The sequence below is a fragment of the Sparus aurata genome, chromosome 14, assembly GCF_900880675.1.
Source record: "Sparus aurata chromosome 14, fSpaAur1.1, whole genome shotgun sequence".
Classification (NCBI taxonomy): domain Eukaryota; kingdom Metazoa; phylum Chordata; class Actinopteri; order Spariformes; family Sparidae; genus Sparus; species Sparus aurata.
Genome location: NC_044200.1, coordinates 9305459 through 9324261, shown reverse-complemented (window position 1 = coordinate 9324261; position 18803 = coordinate 9305459). Strand labels below are relative to the sequence as shown.

General features: G+C 39.8%; 1 protein-coding gene across 1 annotated transcript in view; it reads right to left on the bottom strand.

Moving 5' to 3' along the window:
* Positions 1–2313: 2313 nt before the first annotated feature.
* The window catches only part of LOC115595517 (copine-8), a 99901-nt gene continuing 83411 nt past the window's right edge, over positions 2314–18803 (bottom strand). The window contains exons 14-20 of the mRNA XM_030440110.1: positions 18747–18793; positions 17400–17581; positions 15763–15890; positions 12421–12523; positions 10772–10829; positions 9963–10036; positions 2314–5697 (exon numbers count right to left, since the gene is read on the bottom strand). Coding sequence (XP_030295970.1) covers positions 5509–5697; positions 9963–10036; positions 10772–10829; positions 12421–12523; positions 15763–15890; positions 17400–17581; positions 18747–18793 — 781 coding nt within the window. The 3' untranslated portion in view covers positions 2314–5508. The remainder of the gene's footprint in view (positions 5698–9962; positions 10037–10771; positions 10830–12420; positions 12524–15762; positions 15891–17399; positions 17582–18746; positions 18794–18803) is intronic.

The window sequence follows — 18803 nt, the reverse complement described above, 5'->3', positions numbered from 1 at the left end:
GGAAACTATTTAGCGGCAGTAAAGCAATATTTTGGCAACAATATGCTAACCTGCCAATAAGAAATGGTAATATGCTGGCACAAATGCGGTGATATCCTGATAATAGTGAGGTAATACAGGTTGAAGTTAACACAATAAAATTGGCTACCATCAGTGTAATACCTTCAAAAACCACATACAATTTCTTGGAAGTCAAAATTGGTAACTGGTACATCATAACACTGTACAAACTATACGATAAATGCTGTGACTTGTTACTCGTCAACAAGTCCTAGTAGTTTCATGAATAATGAATCAGGAAAGCCAAATGCAAAATATTCGTCTAATACAACGCAGCTATACCCTCTGCTGATACCAAGTTATTACCTGGTTATTGATCTGGTAATTACATAGTATTACTTTATTAACTTAACTAATTAATATCAAACCTTACCTCAATACAACCATATTATTCCAGGTGTAATGTACAATGTTACTGTTAATTTGGTGAAATGAGTATGTAGGTAGTGATGCATTTTCCCACGCTGAAATGGAAACAGGAGGTAGTAAGCCATTCAAATGGCATGATACGGGCATGCTGTATGGGCTGTTTGTATATGGCACCGTATAAGCATTACAACAGCATCCTGGGCTAAAATCTGTCCAGGAGAAAACATAAAGTCATGGATGTCTCTTCTTGATATACTCAGGTCTGCCACTATATCTTCACTTGTTCTAGTGCAACCAGCAGCTTACAGTGGCTAGTGTTAGCTAAGGTTAGACAGATATTGCTGTGTAACTGACACTATGAGTCAATTTGATTCTCCTCTACTCGTACTACTGTAAAACTTCATTTTAACAGTAATTTAGTGATAACTTTAACCTGTACAATGCTATCGGAGCAAGAAAAGATGAAATTCAAGTTGTAATAAGCCATATTTTTCCTTTAACTTTATCCCCTAGCCATCCAGTAGTACCGGACTTGTTTTTATCTTCGTTCGTTCGTTCGTTCGTTTCTCTTCCGCTTATTCCGCGAGGGTTGCGGGATGTTGCCGCTTTTTATCCCCCTGAGGGGTTGCGGGGCTTACTGGGGCCAAATCCAGTTCTACTCATGGGCGTAGGCCAGGGTGCACCCTGAATGAGTCGCCAGCTCATTGCAGGACCCTTACTGATTTCAGTGGCTGCCCCACAGGGTGCCAACTGCGCATCAGGAGCAATTCTGGGGTTCAGTATCTTGCTCAAGGATACTTCGGCATGTAGCTCAGTCCCACCCCAGGGGAGCCGGAGATTCGAACCAGTGGCCTTCCGATCACTGGTCCACCAGCTCTACCCACTGAGCTACCGCCGCCCCTTGTTTTTATCTTAATATACAGAAATTTGCAGGGATTCCCCTGAAAATGTCACCAAATATGAATGTCAAACACTTCCCACTCCGAGCAGAAAGGCTCACCTCGCAAAAACATCCCCACTGTGCCTTTTCAATCAGCAAAAGCTATAATAAACCAGCCCTGACCCCCGCAGTGTTGGATCGCTGGCAGTTTGGAGGATGTGAGTTTCATAACATATCTGCTGAGGCAGTAATGAGCTCCATAGTTTGACCTGCAGTCCTAATGACGAGTCCAGCTACGCTTTGAACACAGCGGGTGGCTGCAGGAGTGTGACTGCACCGGCTCGCCTAACAGTTAGTCCAGCCGTATCAGCACTGTGCCTCAGTCGCAATACAGGATGTAAGGATTGCGAGAAAGGAAAAGTTGAAGTTGGGAATGTTAAACAACTAAACTTCAAAAATATAAAATGTCAGTTAAAAATAATAATTGGTCACTGTACTCTACTGACCTTTTAGCCGTACATTTCTTTTACGAGCATTTGTGCATTGAAAAAGGAAATAAAAGCCAATAAAACAATGAGAATAAAAAACTTTCACATGTTGAAAAAACAAGCAAATCACACCTTGACACTCACACAGTCACACTGCGCTACTACCGGCCATTTGCTGATAATGTAATGTGGTGAAAGCCTGTAGCAGAGTAGCGCAACAACATAATGACACAAGTGTCTGGCACTGTCAAAACAACGCTGAATACTCGGAGAGACTCTAATGAGCTGACCGATAAGGGACATGGCATCGACGGAAAATGGCCAAAATGATGCAGTATGTGGAGACATTACAGCAGCAATCTGCGTGGTCGAACATAGTATGTGTGTAAATGGTGCCGGGTTGATAAAACAAAGTGAGTTAATAGAAAAGTCTCCATTCTATAAAACATCAGGTAGGGGATGATGTGCTGGTCATGAGCTTTTTAATAATTGAGGCCAAATAAAATATTAATTATATCTGTTATGTTTAAATGTGGAAAATGAACCTTTGAAAATAGAAAGACTGATACATATTTGACATACATTAAAAGTCTGTAATATATGATTATTAACACTTCCATTGTTGTTAAATTGTGTGTTAAACAGTTGATTACTACAACATGGGCTGTGTATTAACTAACTGACACTGTCTGGTTTAACTTGGTAGTTAGATGTATAAAAATGGGCTGTAACATCTGAAAACATCATGTCAGCTTCAGACAAATGTTGGCAACACATTATAATAACCATCATTAATAAACTTTTTTAACAGTTATTTTACTGTTCACTTTATAAACCATTTATTAAGCCATTGTTTCTTGTAAAGTTGCCACTGATGTTCATACACTTTTACAATTGCTTAATAGATGGTTTATAAAGCATTTCATTGTTTGTTAACTGTTAAATAACTATTAAATTAAGTTGAATTAACTATAAATTATCAGTTTCTCGATGATGGTTGTTATTAAGTTTTACCTAAATGCTTGTCAATGCTTTAAGACTTCTGAGTGTTGATAAACAAATATAATGTAAGCTTTAATATTAGTGCCATGCTTACATATCCTTTGACATTATGGGTACTGAACAAACTAGTTGGTGCATCCCCATTGTAGGAAAGAATTTTCAAAGACTTAATCTATAGTTGTTTTAAAAGATGTAGCTGTTTCATACAACACGCAAACTCGCCACATATTTTCACTCATCACTGAAACACACTTTGTCGATACGACACTGATCAAACCTTCCACATTCGTGACAAAAACAGAACTCTCATTCTTCATTAGACTTCATTTAGAAATGATCGCTCGATATTGACATGACAAGAATCACACCGATCATCCCTTTTCCACATGATTGGCACATGTAAATACATATCGTAAAAACGAACATATAAAAAGCTATATCAAAGCTAAAGGTGCAATAAAAGTACACACCAAAATAAGAAAAATTAAACTGAACAGAAAGCCAACATAGGGAAAGTGTGTTTTTCTCTGCATTTTTGACCACTGGGCTCTTTTTGCTCAAACAGTATTTTGTTTGAGAGCAGCTGCTGTCGCTTTACACGTGGGGCAGGGATGTGGTGTTAAGACGACACGATGAGACGAAACCCCTGGGCATGTGGGCATCCTATTGCCAAGGCAGTTTGGAGGAGAACAGAGACAGAGAGAGACAGAGTAGCTATGCTTCCATTCACAAGTCAAAGAAATACAACGCAAAAAACATAAAACGTTGGAAAACAGAAATTGCACGATTTGAATCTTCATCTACTTCGCTCAAGCAAACAAACTGGAATTTATAATGTAAGAAAGTACAATACTTGTTCTTAAATGTTTACTAGTGTTGGCTACAGCCTACATTCTACAACCATGCGAGCAGCTGTATGAGGCTATACTGAGCTTAAATGTTGATGTCAGCAGGCTAATCTACTCAGAATACGTACAACAAAATGTGAACATGCTGGTGTTAAGCATCTATAATGTTTACATGTTCACGATCTTGGTTAACTGTGTTTCCGCATGCTAACATTGGCTAATTAACAATAATTTAACTGCTACTTTTGGACAAAACAAAAGACTAAGAGTTCACAGCCACGCTTACATTTGTACGAAGCTGTACTGAGCTAGATGCTAATGTCAGCATGCTACCAAGGTCACAATAACAACGTTAACAAGCGTATGTTTAGCAGGAATAATGTCTACCATGTTCACCATCTTTATGCCGTTAGCATGCTAACACTCGCTAATTAACACTGACTTCACATCTCCTATGAGAGTAAACACAACATTCACAGCCATGCTAGCGGCTAGATGAGACTGTGCTAAGCTAAATGCTAACACAATACTAGTGCTGATGTTTAGCAGGTATGTTTACCATGTTCACCATCATATTTTAGCGAGTTAAAATGCTCATATTTGCTAAGTACAGCAGAGGCTAAAGGGAATGTCATTAGTTTTTGGTCATAAATCAAAGGACTGGGCAAATACTTTATTTTTGATCCAATGATAGTTCTAGATGAAAAGAAAAAAAAAATATTTTTTTATAAAATATTACTGTTATACAGTGAACAGGAATCATTTATAGAGCCGATTATGTTCTGAAATTAAAGCCATCCCTCATCTGATGAGCATAAAAATGATGCATTTTCTGTTCAGCTTGTCTTTATAACTTGCCATAAAATGGATGGAAACACAGCTAGTAGAAGAGAAAGAGGAACAAAAGAAAGGAGAGAGATAGATAGACAGAAAGAAGGGAGACAGATCTCAGGCCTGAGAGCAGTGCAGACAGACAAGGTGAAGAGACAAATGGAGATAGAGGCAGACAGACACTCATCCCCCACAGACAGACAGACAGACAGACAGACAGACGGGTAGAAGAGGTAGTGCAGGGCCACTATATGCATGCACTTGACTGAGGCTACACTCATGCAAAAAGGTTAATACAAACACCAGAATACAGTACGGTACAGTACAGTACAGCACGGTACGGTACAGAAGGGCTACCAGGACCTGCACTGCTGCTACCTGACACGCATGCCAGGAGAGAGAGAGAGAGAGAGAGAGAGAGAGGGAGAGAGAGAGAGGGAGAGAGAGAGCGAGAGCGAGAGAGAGAGTATTACAAGCCTCATATTGAAACTGTGTATATAAAAGTATCAACATTAAAAATCCTTGATAGCATTTACTGTAAACAGTGAGTGAGTTGGAAAGAGAGAGAAAGAGAGAGCGAGAGAAAGAAGAAGTTACAGAAGTCCAGTTATTTACAGAAAAGGTTCATTTAAGATCAAGTGATTCCTTTGTTTTGTCTGGAGACATTCTCTTCACATGTTTCCTAAGAGCTGCACTTCATTTCTCCTTCCCTTCCTTTCGTCAGCACTTCAATTCTTCACAGCCTTTTTCCAAAACTCTCTCAAAAGCCTGTCCAGGTTTCCCAGGCGAAAAAACAAAAATTCCAGACAGTAAAAGGAATGCTCGACAGTGGAAGTAAACAGACTCTCATTGGCTTTTCCTGTCCTCAAAGGCGACACTCTCCTGGCCCGACATGCAGCTTCCTGAACACGAGAATGACCATCGTGATCCAAGAAGACGAGGCCTAGAGAGCGGCTTTTGTGAAATGGAAGTATTTTGGGCGTAAAGTTCAGGTAACCCCTGACTCCAAAATATTTATCCTCCCGGCTCCTCATATCTGGGTTTGGAGGGGTTGGCCAGGAGGCGTGTAGGGAGGTGGCGCTGGCGACGGCTTGATCCCGCGGGTCCTCATGTAGGAGAGGAACTGGTCGGGGATCTCAGCCAGGACATCTTTGGCGAGCCGGGCCATGCTCAGGATGTGGTTCCCTGTCCGGTCGATGTAGTCCCTGAATGGGACAAACTGAGAGGGAGGAGAGTGGAGAACATCTGTTAAAGTGAGATTTGAAAAGAAAGATCAGCGAAGAATCAAGTGTACAGTCATAGATTAGCATCCATAACTACACTGCATGCATGTTCAGCTTTAGATTTCTCCACATGTTGAAGAAAGGAGGTGGCTTTTTATCACCTTTCCAAAACCAAAAACATAACAGCAAAAATGAAAGAAAATGGATTAAAAAGTGTGTTTATCTTTATTAACTCAATGTTTTTTTTGCCTGAGATTAGGCAATATATTTTATGTCTATAAGTGTGTATTATAGTTCCTCTTTACAGTGTTATCATTTTTAAATTGAGTCAGCTGAAGACGATTTCGGACTTGTCAATCAACTCATGTATGTTGCATTATCTTAATTAGCTCGCTAACTACAGCTGATAAAATCTGCTAGACAGTCATTTTAGCAGAAAAATTAAAAGTCGGAATGAGGAGTCAGCTTTTGTCTAGCTCTGTCCGACACCGAGGACCCAATGTTTCAAAAATAGGGAGGAATTTTGAGTTGTATATCTGCCACTGTTGTCACTGTAAACTATATGTGTACTGTGCGAGGAATAGGAACAACTGACCGAGCGAATGGTCGATTGAGAGGAGTAGGAGAGGTGAAAATATTCATGGGAAACCATGAGTGGAGAGACAGTTGGTTTAGGAAACAGAAGCAGAAAGAAGAAAGTCACAGAGTGGAATATTTCAGAAAAAGGAGCAGGTGGAGTGTAAGTGGGAAGAACAATGGTGAGAAACATGATTAAGAGCAAAGCGATGAGGGTGAAATGTCTGTGAGCAAAACAAGTGGGGGGGGGAATGATGAGAAAGAAAGAATTTGAATTATGTGATGTTATTCATCCTCCTTGATTCAAGTTGCTTTGTTCACTATTTGAGGCAGAAGATGCTCGTAAAAAACCGTCATCTCTCCAGCCTGGATCACAAATTGGAGCTGCTACAGAGGAGAGACTCTACCCTAATTAAGACACTGCAGATTCGCCCCATTTTCTCAGATGAAATGAGACTGTCTGGTTGTCTGGTGAACAGGAGCTGGTGAATGTCAAAACTTTCTCCTTAAAAGTAAAATGGGATCCCTGAGGTCACAGAGATAAGCAGCAAATATGGATATAGAGAAAGAAAGTGCAAATAGTGATGTCATGCTCTTACTAAAAATATTGGACATTAAAGCTCACTGGTGCCTTTAAGGGCTGCTTCAAGCTTTAAGACAGAGAGAGAGAGGAGCTGGGCTCAGGGCCAGCAGCTACATGCCAAGACCTAGTTAGCTTTAACAAATGTCTGGGATTACTGGGATCCAGTGTTACGCTCAAAATGTGGAGATTCAAACAGGCGATCAGCGCTTCTAATTCTCACAATAGCAAATGAAAGAAGTGTTTCGTAACGAGTCCGTCCTCATGGATGTAACTGATTTTATGATGACGGAATTTAACATGTTGTGTCACAGTATACAGACTGACTTCCTGCTTCAACTATGACCTGCTGTAACCGGCCAGCAGAATTCATTGGGCCATGTGGGCAGCATGACCAAGACTTGACCTGGAAGCTAGGATTTTTTTGCTGTATGCCTCAGATGATTTTCATTGGACTGAATTGTGTGCCGTCTTCGATTTAACTATCAAGGTCTATTTAAAATCTATGACTGAAGGTTACAGAAATACTTTTTTTGATTCTGGGGCGAAATTGGGTCATGTTACTGTTCCCATTCAAGATCAGTTATTATATATATCAGAAGAGATAGAAAATAGAAATAAGAAAATACAGTTAAATAAAGGTATTTAATAAAAATATTGTGATATTTGATTCTGTGCCCCGAGTCTTAGTATTTCTGATGTGCCTTTGAGGAGTTTAGTATAAAGATTGAGATATATATCTATGTATTTATCACACATAGCCTCAAAATATTCATGTCATTTTAAGACCATATTGCCTTCCTCTTGACTACTAAATATAAAAATATGTTTAGAAATTTTGAATATAAAAATATACAAATAAATATGTGCATCGTACGATGACATATGACCACAGTGTACCTCCAATTAAGGTGGTTTAGATAATCCAACTAACTGTTTACCTCTCTACAGCCTGACTGTGTGACGGCTTGTGTTCATTGCCCTTCTCTTTGGCTACGGTGCAGAGTTCCCTGATTTCTGTGATTAATTAAATAAAATACAATATAACAAATAAGACCTCAAAACAAACGATGAGGTCACATTTTTCTCAAAACTTGTTAAATGTCTGGCTAAAGAACCCTCGGACACCTGTTGTTGTTGTTGACCGCTGTGACTCATCATTTACATTACAAGACTGCTCAGTGCTGCTCAACTAGATGTGGACAGATACGAGGTTATCTCGTTTACTTAATAAGCTGTTGTCACCCACAATCACCAGATCATATGAGAGGCCAATTTGTGCTGGAAACCCTTACTGCAAAAACGAAACCTCGCCGTGTCCCTCTGGGTTATTAGCTGGCTGATAATGAGAGCCTGTAGGCATAGCTAATGTAAAGCTCCACGAGTGAAACTTAGTTTTAGACTATCTGTGGGTCTTTTCTATGTGTGTGCGTGTGTATGCACTTCAGCTTGTTAAAAACCAACTAATGAGTTAGCCTCCCTCGCATCACGTGGGCTGAAGGAGGGTGTGAGGGAGCAAGATGCGATAGCGGCAGTAGAAAGGTCACGTAGGAGAGAAAAACAAACGGCTCATGCTTAATGTTTGCATTACTTTTGGTTGTCTTGACATTAGGATAGCAAGTAATGACTATAAAAAAAACAATAGACACAAACAAATGCATGAATACATGGAATGGATGATTGACAGGGTGTGGGGACGACTAATCATAGTTTAGATTCTGGTTTTTCCACTTTATATCCCGAACTCTGCACTGAAGATTTCACATCAGAGCTGCCAAATGTGCAGCTGATTCCAGTTGTAGCATCTTAGTGCAAAGAGTCTCATAATTTTTTACTTCTGTCCATGATGCACTACCCAGGGCCCTTCTGTGTGACTGCAGACCCCACGCTGCCCTGCAGGCTTTTAAACTCGTACATTAAGCCGGGGTTACAGCTGAAGGTGACGCTTCATCCACTTTAATAAGAAAGACGCAGAGAAAAACAGAGATTTGGCAGACCCCTAACAGATGCTGGGGGGCATGCCAGTTTCTGTCTGTGTGTGTGTGTGCGCGGTTCATCTTGCCGCCTGTCGTGTGCTGCATCACAGGGTCGAGGTGACCGGGTGTCTGACTGCATGGACAGAGATGGACGACCTGGACTGGACTCAGCTGTGTCTTCAGTCACTCGCCTTCAGCCAAATAAATCCTCGGTGAAGTTGTGATTTTAATGGAGAAAACATCTTCCAGATGAAAACGTTAATAATTTACTGATTTAGTTCTGATATTTTTGGATAATTATATGCAAAGTATGTCAATTCTGCCACTAGGGGACGCTCAATCAAAACAATGAAAACAAAAGAGGTCATCTGAAAACATCATGAAGTAGTGTGGGATCGGAGGAGTTGTTGTGTGAGCAATGATTAAAATCTGTCAGAAAACAGGTTCACAGACGAGGTGGCTTATTCAATCATTATATTTTGTTATGTTGTTTGTTGTCACGTCCACCAACTTAACTTCCGCTATCAGAAGTTAAAGCAACAGGTGACCAAAAAATGAATCGCACCGTTACCTTGAAGAAAATCACATATGTTTCTTATTATTTTTAGGTTAACGAAAGCCACCTAGATAAACGTGTCCAGCAGTATTTTTATTACTATTTAGACCAGGAGCTCTGGACCTCCAAGGGCCTCAAAAGATCCAAGCTTATTGTGTGTCAACATGTTCTGATTTAACGGTAATTTTATTAAGAATATGCCTCAATAAAGCATCAACGGCCATGTTATGAAACCATATATTAATTTAGTTTGAAGACCTTTATTATCTCAGTTTAATGCTTCTAAGTTGCGTATTCCGAAATGAACGTGTTTAGTTAAATTTCCATGGATCAGATTAGGGCAGTTTAATTTACATCACAGAGAGACCACACCGAGGGGTTAATAGGAGCCAAGCAGCTAGTATTTGCCCTGGTGGTGTCAACTACATCATGATGGATAACAATCTGAACAAAATTGACTATAAAAATCTACATGGCCAAGTGGCAAAGCCTTTTTGGAATCATGGAAGTGGTTTTATTTGTCATTACAGTGAAAACAGGGGAATGGTTTTAGAGAAAGAAAGGAGTGTGTACCTGAACAATATCCCTCTCAGCATATCTTCCTCTGGATGAGATTCTGACTTCGTCACCGTCTAACTCAACCATGGCTGAGGAGAGCACAGAGAAAACACAATATACACATGAGCATTATTTCTCACTGTTGTCAACGAGCAGCATCTCTTAAATACAGCTCATGTTTCTGTGATTCTGTAGAGCAGAAACGGGGGCTGTGCGTTATGACAACATATATTGTGTAATCATTTCATATCATCCACTATCCTTTATTTCACAAGTGCAAATCACACTGTTTACAGCAATGCGTTTTGTCATTTGGACGATGCTTTGCCTTCTTCGACATGGAAGGAGGCGTGGAGAGGAATGAAGGAGAGTGAACGTGACACAGACCAGGATATTTTCTAACTGGAGAAGGACTCCAACTAATCAAGACAAAACCAGGGGCTCATACCTGAAAGAGTGGTAACTTATATTCTATAGAAATGGTTTGGGTATGAAGAGTCTGACAGACAGGAAAAGCATACCTGCCAATTCTGCTAAATACAGGCATCATTGAAATGGACACAAAGGTTCAAAATAAAAGGAGAAAAACAAGTGTGTCAAGTAAATCATTCAAAATGTAATAAGCCTTTGTGTGTGTTAACTTTATATATACTATTTATTATTTTAATTTATAGAACACACGCTATGTCATGATGTGTCTTGTTATCTAAATATGAAATGATGTACATCGGGATGTGAGATTTTCTTCACATCAGACAGCCCGAGTGGAAAGTTCCCCTACACATAAATATTACTCACAAGTTGTCAAGTTCTTGGTGACTTACCATCAAATTCTGCAGGCCCGACCCCCACAATGATGATTGACATTGGCAGGCAGGAGGCCTGCAGGAGAGGAGAGCAAAAATGATACTTGATCCACAAAACTGTAAAAAGTGGTGTGTGAATTTAATAGAATGAAGATGAGCTACAGGTTAACATATCAAGCCTGTCTTCATGAGCGGTAAACAAAGCATCAAGTGTAACGTTCGTGTCTTCCCATTATGTATAGTACGTACAGTAAGTGTAAACATTCGTGTGCGTCTCTGCAGTACCTCCTGAAGCGCTGTGTGGGTTGAGACATCGCAGTGAATAATATTAGAGATGAGGGAATCAACAACACGGCCTGAGCTCACTGACAGCTTGCAAATGACATGTGTTTCTGTGTGTATAAGTGTCACAGAGCGCATATCAGAGTGTGTGTCTTCATTGTATTGTAATGGGTTGACCTCAGGCTGCAAAGCAATAGATGATCTTATCAAAACATCTCATTTATTTTTGCTCCCTTTGGTAAAGATCTTCTTTATGTTTTTACCGCCACTTCCTTCTACCGTGTCGCCTCCTTTTCTTTCCATCTCTGCTTTCAAAGAACTCAGATGGATCACTGCCTTCGCAAATATGGTTGCACTGTTCACTTTGTTTGTATTCTACACCAGACACTCTGGCTTCCCTCTGGAACATGCCATGACCTGACAGTGATGGAGAGGAAGGATGGAGGCTGAATTACAGGCTGTCAAAAGGCAGGCCGGCAACAGCAAACACTAAAAGAAATATAACAGTAGTAAAGGCTCCCTAGTCATGCCGTATTTCTGTTGGCAATACAAAGAAGGACGGATATCAAGAGATGAGTAAAATATTTGTCAGTCCCAAATATTTCAATCAACGACCCTCATGTTTACATTAGACTTTTTTATTGCAAAGATCTGGTCAATTAAAGCACCAGTTTTGTAAGAGAAACACTGTGCGTTTTCTCTATGAAGTGACTCCATTGTCAAAACATCCACAAGGTGACAGCGATCCAACTCACAGCCGCACAGCTGTTTTCCAGCTCTCATTCAAAGACTCAAGTAACAATGCGTTATGAAATACTGCACACTACAGCATAACTGCTGTATGGAAGTTATTTTTTGATTTCTAAAATGAAGGAAATAAACAGTAAAATACCTTCCCTAACAACCAATTCATACAGACAATTCCACATCTATTAGCAGCTGTCTTTATGGCAGAAGGCCTCTCTTCATTCATTCGTCTCCTTTGTTGTTAACAATTGCGACAATGCAAATGTGTTATTTTTCATCTTTTGTGAGGCACGTTGTATCCCACTGCATCTTTTATATAAATCTGCTTCTAAATTTAAATGTATTAGTTTGGGTTGAATTGCATGTTCACCGTTTTTTTTTTTTGGACTTTTTGGCTACTTCATTACTTGTTTATGAGGTGCAAAATGATTTTTTTTTTTTTAGAAGTTTTGGTGCAGATAAAGACTCAAATGCAACTTGGGATTCAAGGCTGTAGGTCTGAGTCTATGTCTTAAGGGTTGTAATGGTCATGCCACATGCTTAAAGCTGATTTCTTTATCACTCCAGGTCAGTGAACTTTCTTGTACAAATTGTGTCAGATGCATCAACCTCAGTGTACTGTCAGGTGTCACCCTTACATTGACGATAGACTCCTTGGCCTGGGCCATGTCGGAGATGACACCATCTGTGATGATGAGGAGCACAAAGTACTGGGAGCCATCCTTCACTGAAGCTGCATACCTACACACAAAAACACACAAAACCATCTTTGTAGTTATTTCTGTGCTGCCATCCCCCTTTGTTTACTATGATGATTCAATACATGAGCAGATCAAACATCGTTCTGTGTGATTTTAATAAAAGTATTTAGCATGTTTCCAAATTAAATAGAGTACATCAAAATAGTTCTGAAAATTATTTTCCTCACTAAATAAATGTCACTTACCTCCCACTCTGGAGGATCTCAATCTGTCAAGCACATCTATCTTTGTGTCAACCCTATAGATCCTCGGCTCAATACAGGCTTTGAATTTATCCTGCCATGTTGAGTGTGACCTTTCACTCCCCTGTGAGTCTTGAACCGACTGCTACTGATATTTACACACAGAGATTATTTCGTTCGCTTCGGCTTCACCTTTCTGCACTGGGAGGTTAAATCTATGAGTATGACTGCCTCCTCCCCACTAGAGATAGCTGGTATTTAAGTGTCCCTCAGCAGGTAGAGAAAAATGCAGACGTAGGGCAACAACTAAACAGAAGTAGAGAGGAAGAGCAGGGGAGGAGAAATTAAGTAAACACTTAATAAGCTGCATGTGGGAGTGAAGTAAGACACAGAGGAGAAAAAGGGAGTTGTTATTGAAATATTGAGAGGAGGTGGAGGTGGGATTACAGATGAGGGAGGAGGGTGACGACAACAGCTTGTACTTGGTAACACACTGTTAGCAGGGACTGAAGTTGGCAGTACAGTTGCAGCAAAACACTACACGTATCTTAAAATGCCTAGTTTTGAAATGTTATTTCAAACTACTCAACTATTTCAGGTGGAAGAGAGCAGAATGCGTGCTGATAAGTCAATGCTCATCAAATTCTTTAGGAAAAATTATATTAATGAGATGCAGTCTGGCTAAGTTCTTTGCTGTGTAGCATTTTGCTACTTTATATTCAAGTTATTTTTTGTGTGCAGAGAACAGAACAGAAAACACATCTTTCATTACCTTACAAAGCAGTTGGATTTGTGGATCACATGATCATATGATTTCACAAATCCATCTTGCCAGGCTTCAAGCTATGCGTTTGTGGCCTAACACACAGCTGCTGAACCAATCAGTAGTTTCCATGGAGTTTCCATGGAGGACTTCCCAGATTTATTCATTTTTGTATGCTGAATAATAATCTACTGTCAGGACAATGTAAGATTAGCTAGAAAGACTGGAAACAGGAGAAAACAGCTAGCCTGGCTCAATGCAAAGGTAATAAAAAAAATATTATCCCAACCTGAAGCCAAACTAATAAGCAGCTCACTTATTAAAATATTTCCTTTATTGAATCCATACTAAAGTCTTAAGGCGCACTAACACTCTAAACAACACTTTTTGTGCGGTGTCTATAAACAAGATATGTAAGGGATAATGATGCGCGTCGGACGGTTCTTAGGCCTCCGCGTCGTCCATTAACTTCTGTTTATGGACACCTCGAAGGGCATTATCCCGCTTATACCATGGTCACTTGCCAAAGAAAAGAAATTCGGACTATTAATTTACATTTTCATGCGTTTTACAATCAAAATATAAAGTTTTTCACAAGCCATAACTTAGTTTCCCTGGTAACGCCTGAGGGTTTGACTAATACCTGGAACAGTCATTAATCTCCCGTAAGATTCTTATGCCATGAGCCAGAAAGCTAACGCTATGCTAGCAAGATTCAAAGTCAATAACATTGCATACGGTTGACAAACAGTAAATGTAATTTGACAGTGTGCTAGCTAACACGATTAGCTAGCTAACCAGTCATGTCATTGTCCCGAAATCAATAGCAAGATGTTCACGAACAAATGACAGGCCGTGTGTAACGTTACTGTGGCCGCAGCCTGAAGCAGAGAGCTGAACAGCGAATGGGATGTGAGATTATTCGCGTATCAGTAAATTTAGAGGGGAAGTGAACTTTCTGAAGCTTGTGTGTTACAGTCGCCACCCTGTGGTGTTCAGAGGATAAGACACTGAAGGACTGACAGACTGCACTCAGTGCTGGAAATAAAATATTCAGATTTGATACACCAGCTAGCACATTGATTTACAGCGGTGAACAGTCAATTTGACTGGAACTACTTAGTAGGTGTCCATATATCAGGGGTTAATGGACACCCTGCAGCCAATCAGAATCAAGTATTTCTCCAGACCATGGTATAAAACGTGTTAATTGATGAGCTTTAGAGCTTTAGCTGCTGGTACAGTATGCTTACATCGTTAGCTTTTTAATAGAGCCATCTTTTTCACCATATCCAATCTTTATGCAAAACTAAAGTCTTCTGACTGTAGCTTCATAAGCCAGCCAGCCACTCTAAGTACTCTTTGTATTTAGAGCAAACAAACCAGATACAGTACAGCATGTTAATTAGTGAGCTTTTTGAAGTTGGTGAGAGCTGTTTACCCTAGTTTGTTCAAAATTAAGCTAAATGCCTTCCAGCTTCATCTGCAAATAAAGAGAATATCAAGATTTTGATGTACTTTCAGAAATGTGTGACTCATTTGTGCAATTAAAAATACATGTTATAGAGGAGTGAGGAATCATTAAGGCGGTTTGTTGGAATTAACACATAAGGCAGGAAACAGTACAGGAGTAAAAGGAGTTACTGTTACTATGACATTACAGGATAAATGAAAGTAAACCGCTGCCTCTGTATTACTGCTTCTCTTCAGAGAGCCTTTGCCTCTTCATGTGTAACCACCCAATTAAGATTCAGTAAATTACCTTCTAAATATGTGAAGTAACCTGATGAGAGACTTCACTTGAGTACATCTCTTTAATTACACACATGCATGATTAGTTCCTAAATGTCTCTTTTTTTATTTCAGAACTTTGTCTGGATCACATGTCCGCATGACAGCATAAATCATGTTCTAATCTACACAGAGGCACAAACAAACATGCAGTCAGCTACTTTGTCTGTTTAAGTCCTCAGTTTCTTTCTCCAGCTCTTGTTAGCTACCTGGCAACACCCGCTGCACGAAGCTTATTAAAGAAAACCTGAGAGGTGTCAATTACAGAGTGAAATGTACTTGGTGTTCTTTCACGCATAATCGAATGATCTGAAGTTCCTTATATAAGCAGTGTTGTAACTGTAAAACATTGTGCAAGTGGTATGATGATAATTGAATACCTGAAAATAAGCCTGTGGAAAAAGTAAACCTAAAAACCCAACAACTGGTAGAGTAGGAAAAGTTGGTCACAATGTGACATTAACTGACATATATTTGTGTTACCTGGCCACATGGTTGATGACGGGGGAGAAGTTGGTGGGTCCGTAAAGCTGAACTGACTTCAGACTCTGGTAATAGGCTTCCATCACACCGTCAATACCCGCACAGTATGGGTTCTGAGGGTTCCCATTCTAGATTGAGAAGAGAAGAGAAGAGAAGAGAAGAGAAGAGAAGAGAAGAGACTCATTCATCTGCATGATTCATTTCAGATACACTGAGGACAAACAAGCTTAAGGATGATTTACATATTCAAGTGTTTCACCTTGAAAACAGCAATGAAAAATAATCTAAAAGAAAGTGATACAAATTAAACTAAAAGCCCTTGACTCCCACTAACATGTATTCTTGGGTCACTTGGGTTATGTCAGGTCGTTTGCCCCCCTAAGCTGAGGAAACACAGCAGGGGGATACACTTAGTGTATGCTCAGCCTTGCAAACAAATTCAATCATCTTCATCAGTGGGTGCTGGGGGTGGAATGATTCTCAAAATCCACTGAATAAAATGGTAAATGGTAAATGGACTTGCATTTCTATTGCGCTTTTCCAGTCTACTGACCACTCAAAACACTTGCCACGTTCACACACACATTCATACACTGATGGCATTCATATACTGATGTGCAGTTGGCACCTTGCATGGGCTGCATCGACACATCAGAAATAAGAGAAAATTTTGATTTTATCAAATTAACAAAAAATTGGAATATAAAGAGCAGTAAATAACACTACGAGTTTGCTTAACCTCATTAATTTAACATCATATAAATTATAAAAAAGCTCTTGGGAAGACCAGTCTAGATATCGATTAAGTGCAGCCAAACGTCTTTGAAAAGTGGGAAGTGAATAGAACGCGACACAATATTTGTTTTTCACTTGCAACCCCTGAATCCACCATATATAGCGCAGAAGCAAATAGCTGTATACAGTCCAGCTATACTCAAGTTTTAGAGACAAGAGGGGAGTGGAGAGGAAAATGCCTTTTTTATCTCAATTCTCTTTTTTCAATGGGAGTCAGGTTAAAAGTGAAAGACGGGACTCCCACTTGAAAATGTGAAAGTTTATCATGGATCAGTTTCAGAACTGTTACACCCCTACTGCATACACTGTTATTTTCTTATCATTTTCACTCCCACTTGTTTTATCCAGCTACTCTGAGGTAAAGTTAACATTATTATATAAATGCAACATGACTTAGAGCATCAGTCTACTGGAGTCCCTTAAGGTGCTTGTTAGTAGAGAAACTGATTCTCTGTTATTGTGTTATTGGCAAGCGTTGGTGTAAATCGCTCTTAAATTCTGCCCCCTCTTTTGTTGCATAAGAAGTATCTTTAGGGACATAATGTCACATTTTTTAGTTTGTCAGTTCTCCATGAGAACATGAAAAAATAAGCAAGCAAGCAAGCAAGCAAGCAAGCAAGTAAGTAAGTAAGTAAGTAAGTAAGTAAGTAAGTAAGTAAGTAAGTAAGTAAGTAAATAAATAATAAACAAACTGTTCAGAAGAATGATGTTTCGGGCGCAAAACCCCTGTGTTTGATTTGTGAGCGTTTCCGTTTAGCGATTGGCTTTTTAAAAACCTCATACAGGGAACAGCTACACGTCTTACTCCCTCGTTTTCAACCCCAGCGCCTTCAGTTTCATACCAAGGCAAACTCGTGGGAGATCCGACCATCAGGTGGCAGCTTGGCTCCGAACCCCAGTGCGGGAAACATCTTATCGCTGTCGTAGTCCTGGATGATTTCTCCTACTGCCTTCAAGGCCATGGCGTAGGCATTCAGCTGGTACGGACTCATGTAGTGGAGTGAGGTGGGCTGGGCTGGGTTACCTGTTTGTGACAAAGGGAACACACAGTCAGAGGATGTGGGAATGATATTATGCTTGGACAATGGAAGAGGTGATGTGGGCACAGCATCAAGGTGATGAGTCAGTCATTCTTGAAAAGTAGTTTTTTACTGCTCAAACTACATTTTATAAATGCAGTTTTTCAAAATAAGTACAGTAATAATAATCTAAATGTCTTAATAATGTATTATAAAAACCAAAATGTGTGCCCTTTTTACAATGGTTTTGGAAATGTAAGTAGTTTCCCACTGATCCCATCTTTGCCAAAAATGAAACTGATTCTCACATCATAATTTGTTCAACATGTTCAATCACACTTTGAAATCATAAAATAATTACATCTGAAATTGTGAAATTTAAAAATGCAGAATGTATTTCTGTAGATACCTTTTACTGACAGAAAAAAAGAAACCCACACAGGTAATAATTACCTGTCTGTTTTGTAAAAAACATGAGCTGTCAGAGACTGTGTGTGGGCTGAATGGTGCTTTAAGGGAACCACCATCCCTATCTGAAAAGCCACTTGAACCTCAAAGTGATGTTTTTCCAATACTCGTTCTTCATTGCCTGAATACAGCAGCCAGTGATTCAATAAACAACCAACAAATAATTCTCTAGTGGTTCTGTTCTGTCAGTGATAGAACTAAATTGGTGATAATTACATTAATGGGTTATTGATGTGAAACGTTTTTTGTCTCCTTCTACACGACTTTCCTTATTGCTATTCAAGCTACTTTATAATAAACTGTAGAACTCTACTAGCCATCATTCTCAGTTGAGATCTTAGTGAGAGCCAGACAAGATCAAGTACACCTCAACCTCAGACACCAACACATTGAATTTGCCGTTATTACTGCTGCTGCCTGTTCTGCTAAGACCCAGCTCAAGGGTAGGTGGATAACACGGTCCTTAATCACAGCTATCATAGCACGTTACTGCACTCAGCTTTAGCTGCCAGGTGTGATGGAGAGGGCTATTAGGAAACACTTGATTCCCCATCTGCATATATTTGAATAAATGCTCCCAAGGAATTGTGCGCACATTCAAAATGTTTGTGTGTGTGTGTGTGTGTGTGTGTGTGTGTGTGTGTGTGTGTGTGTGTGTGTGTGTGTGTGTGTGTATGTGTGTTTGTTTACTGGGAGGCTCACCATTAGAAGCTGTGAAGTCAATGGCCACGGTGAAGTTAATCTGGGTCCTGAAAAGAC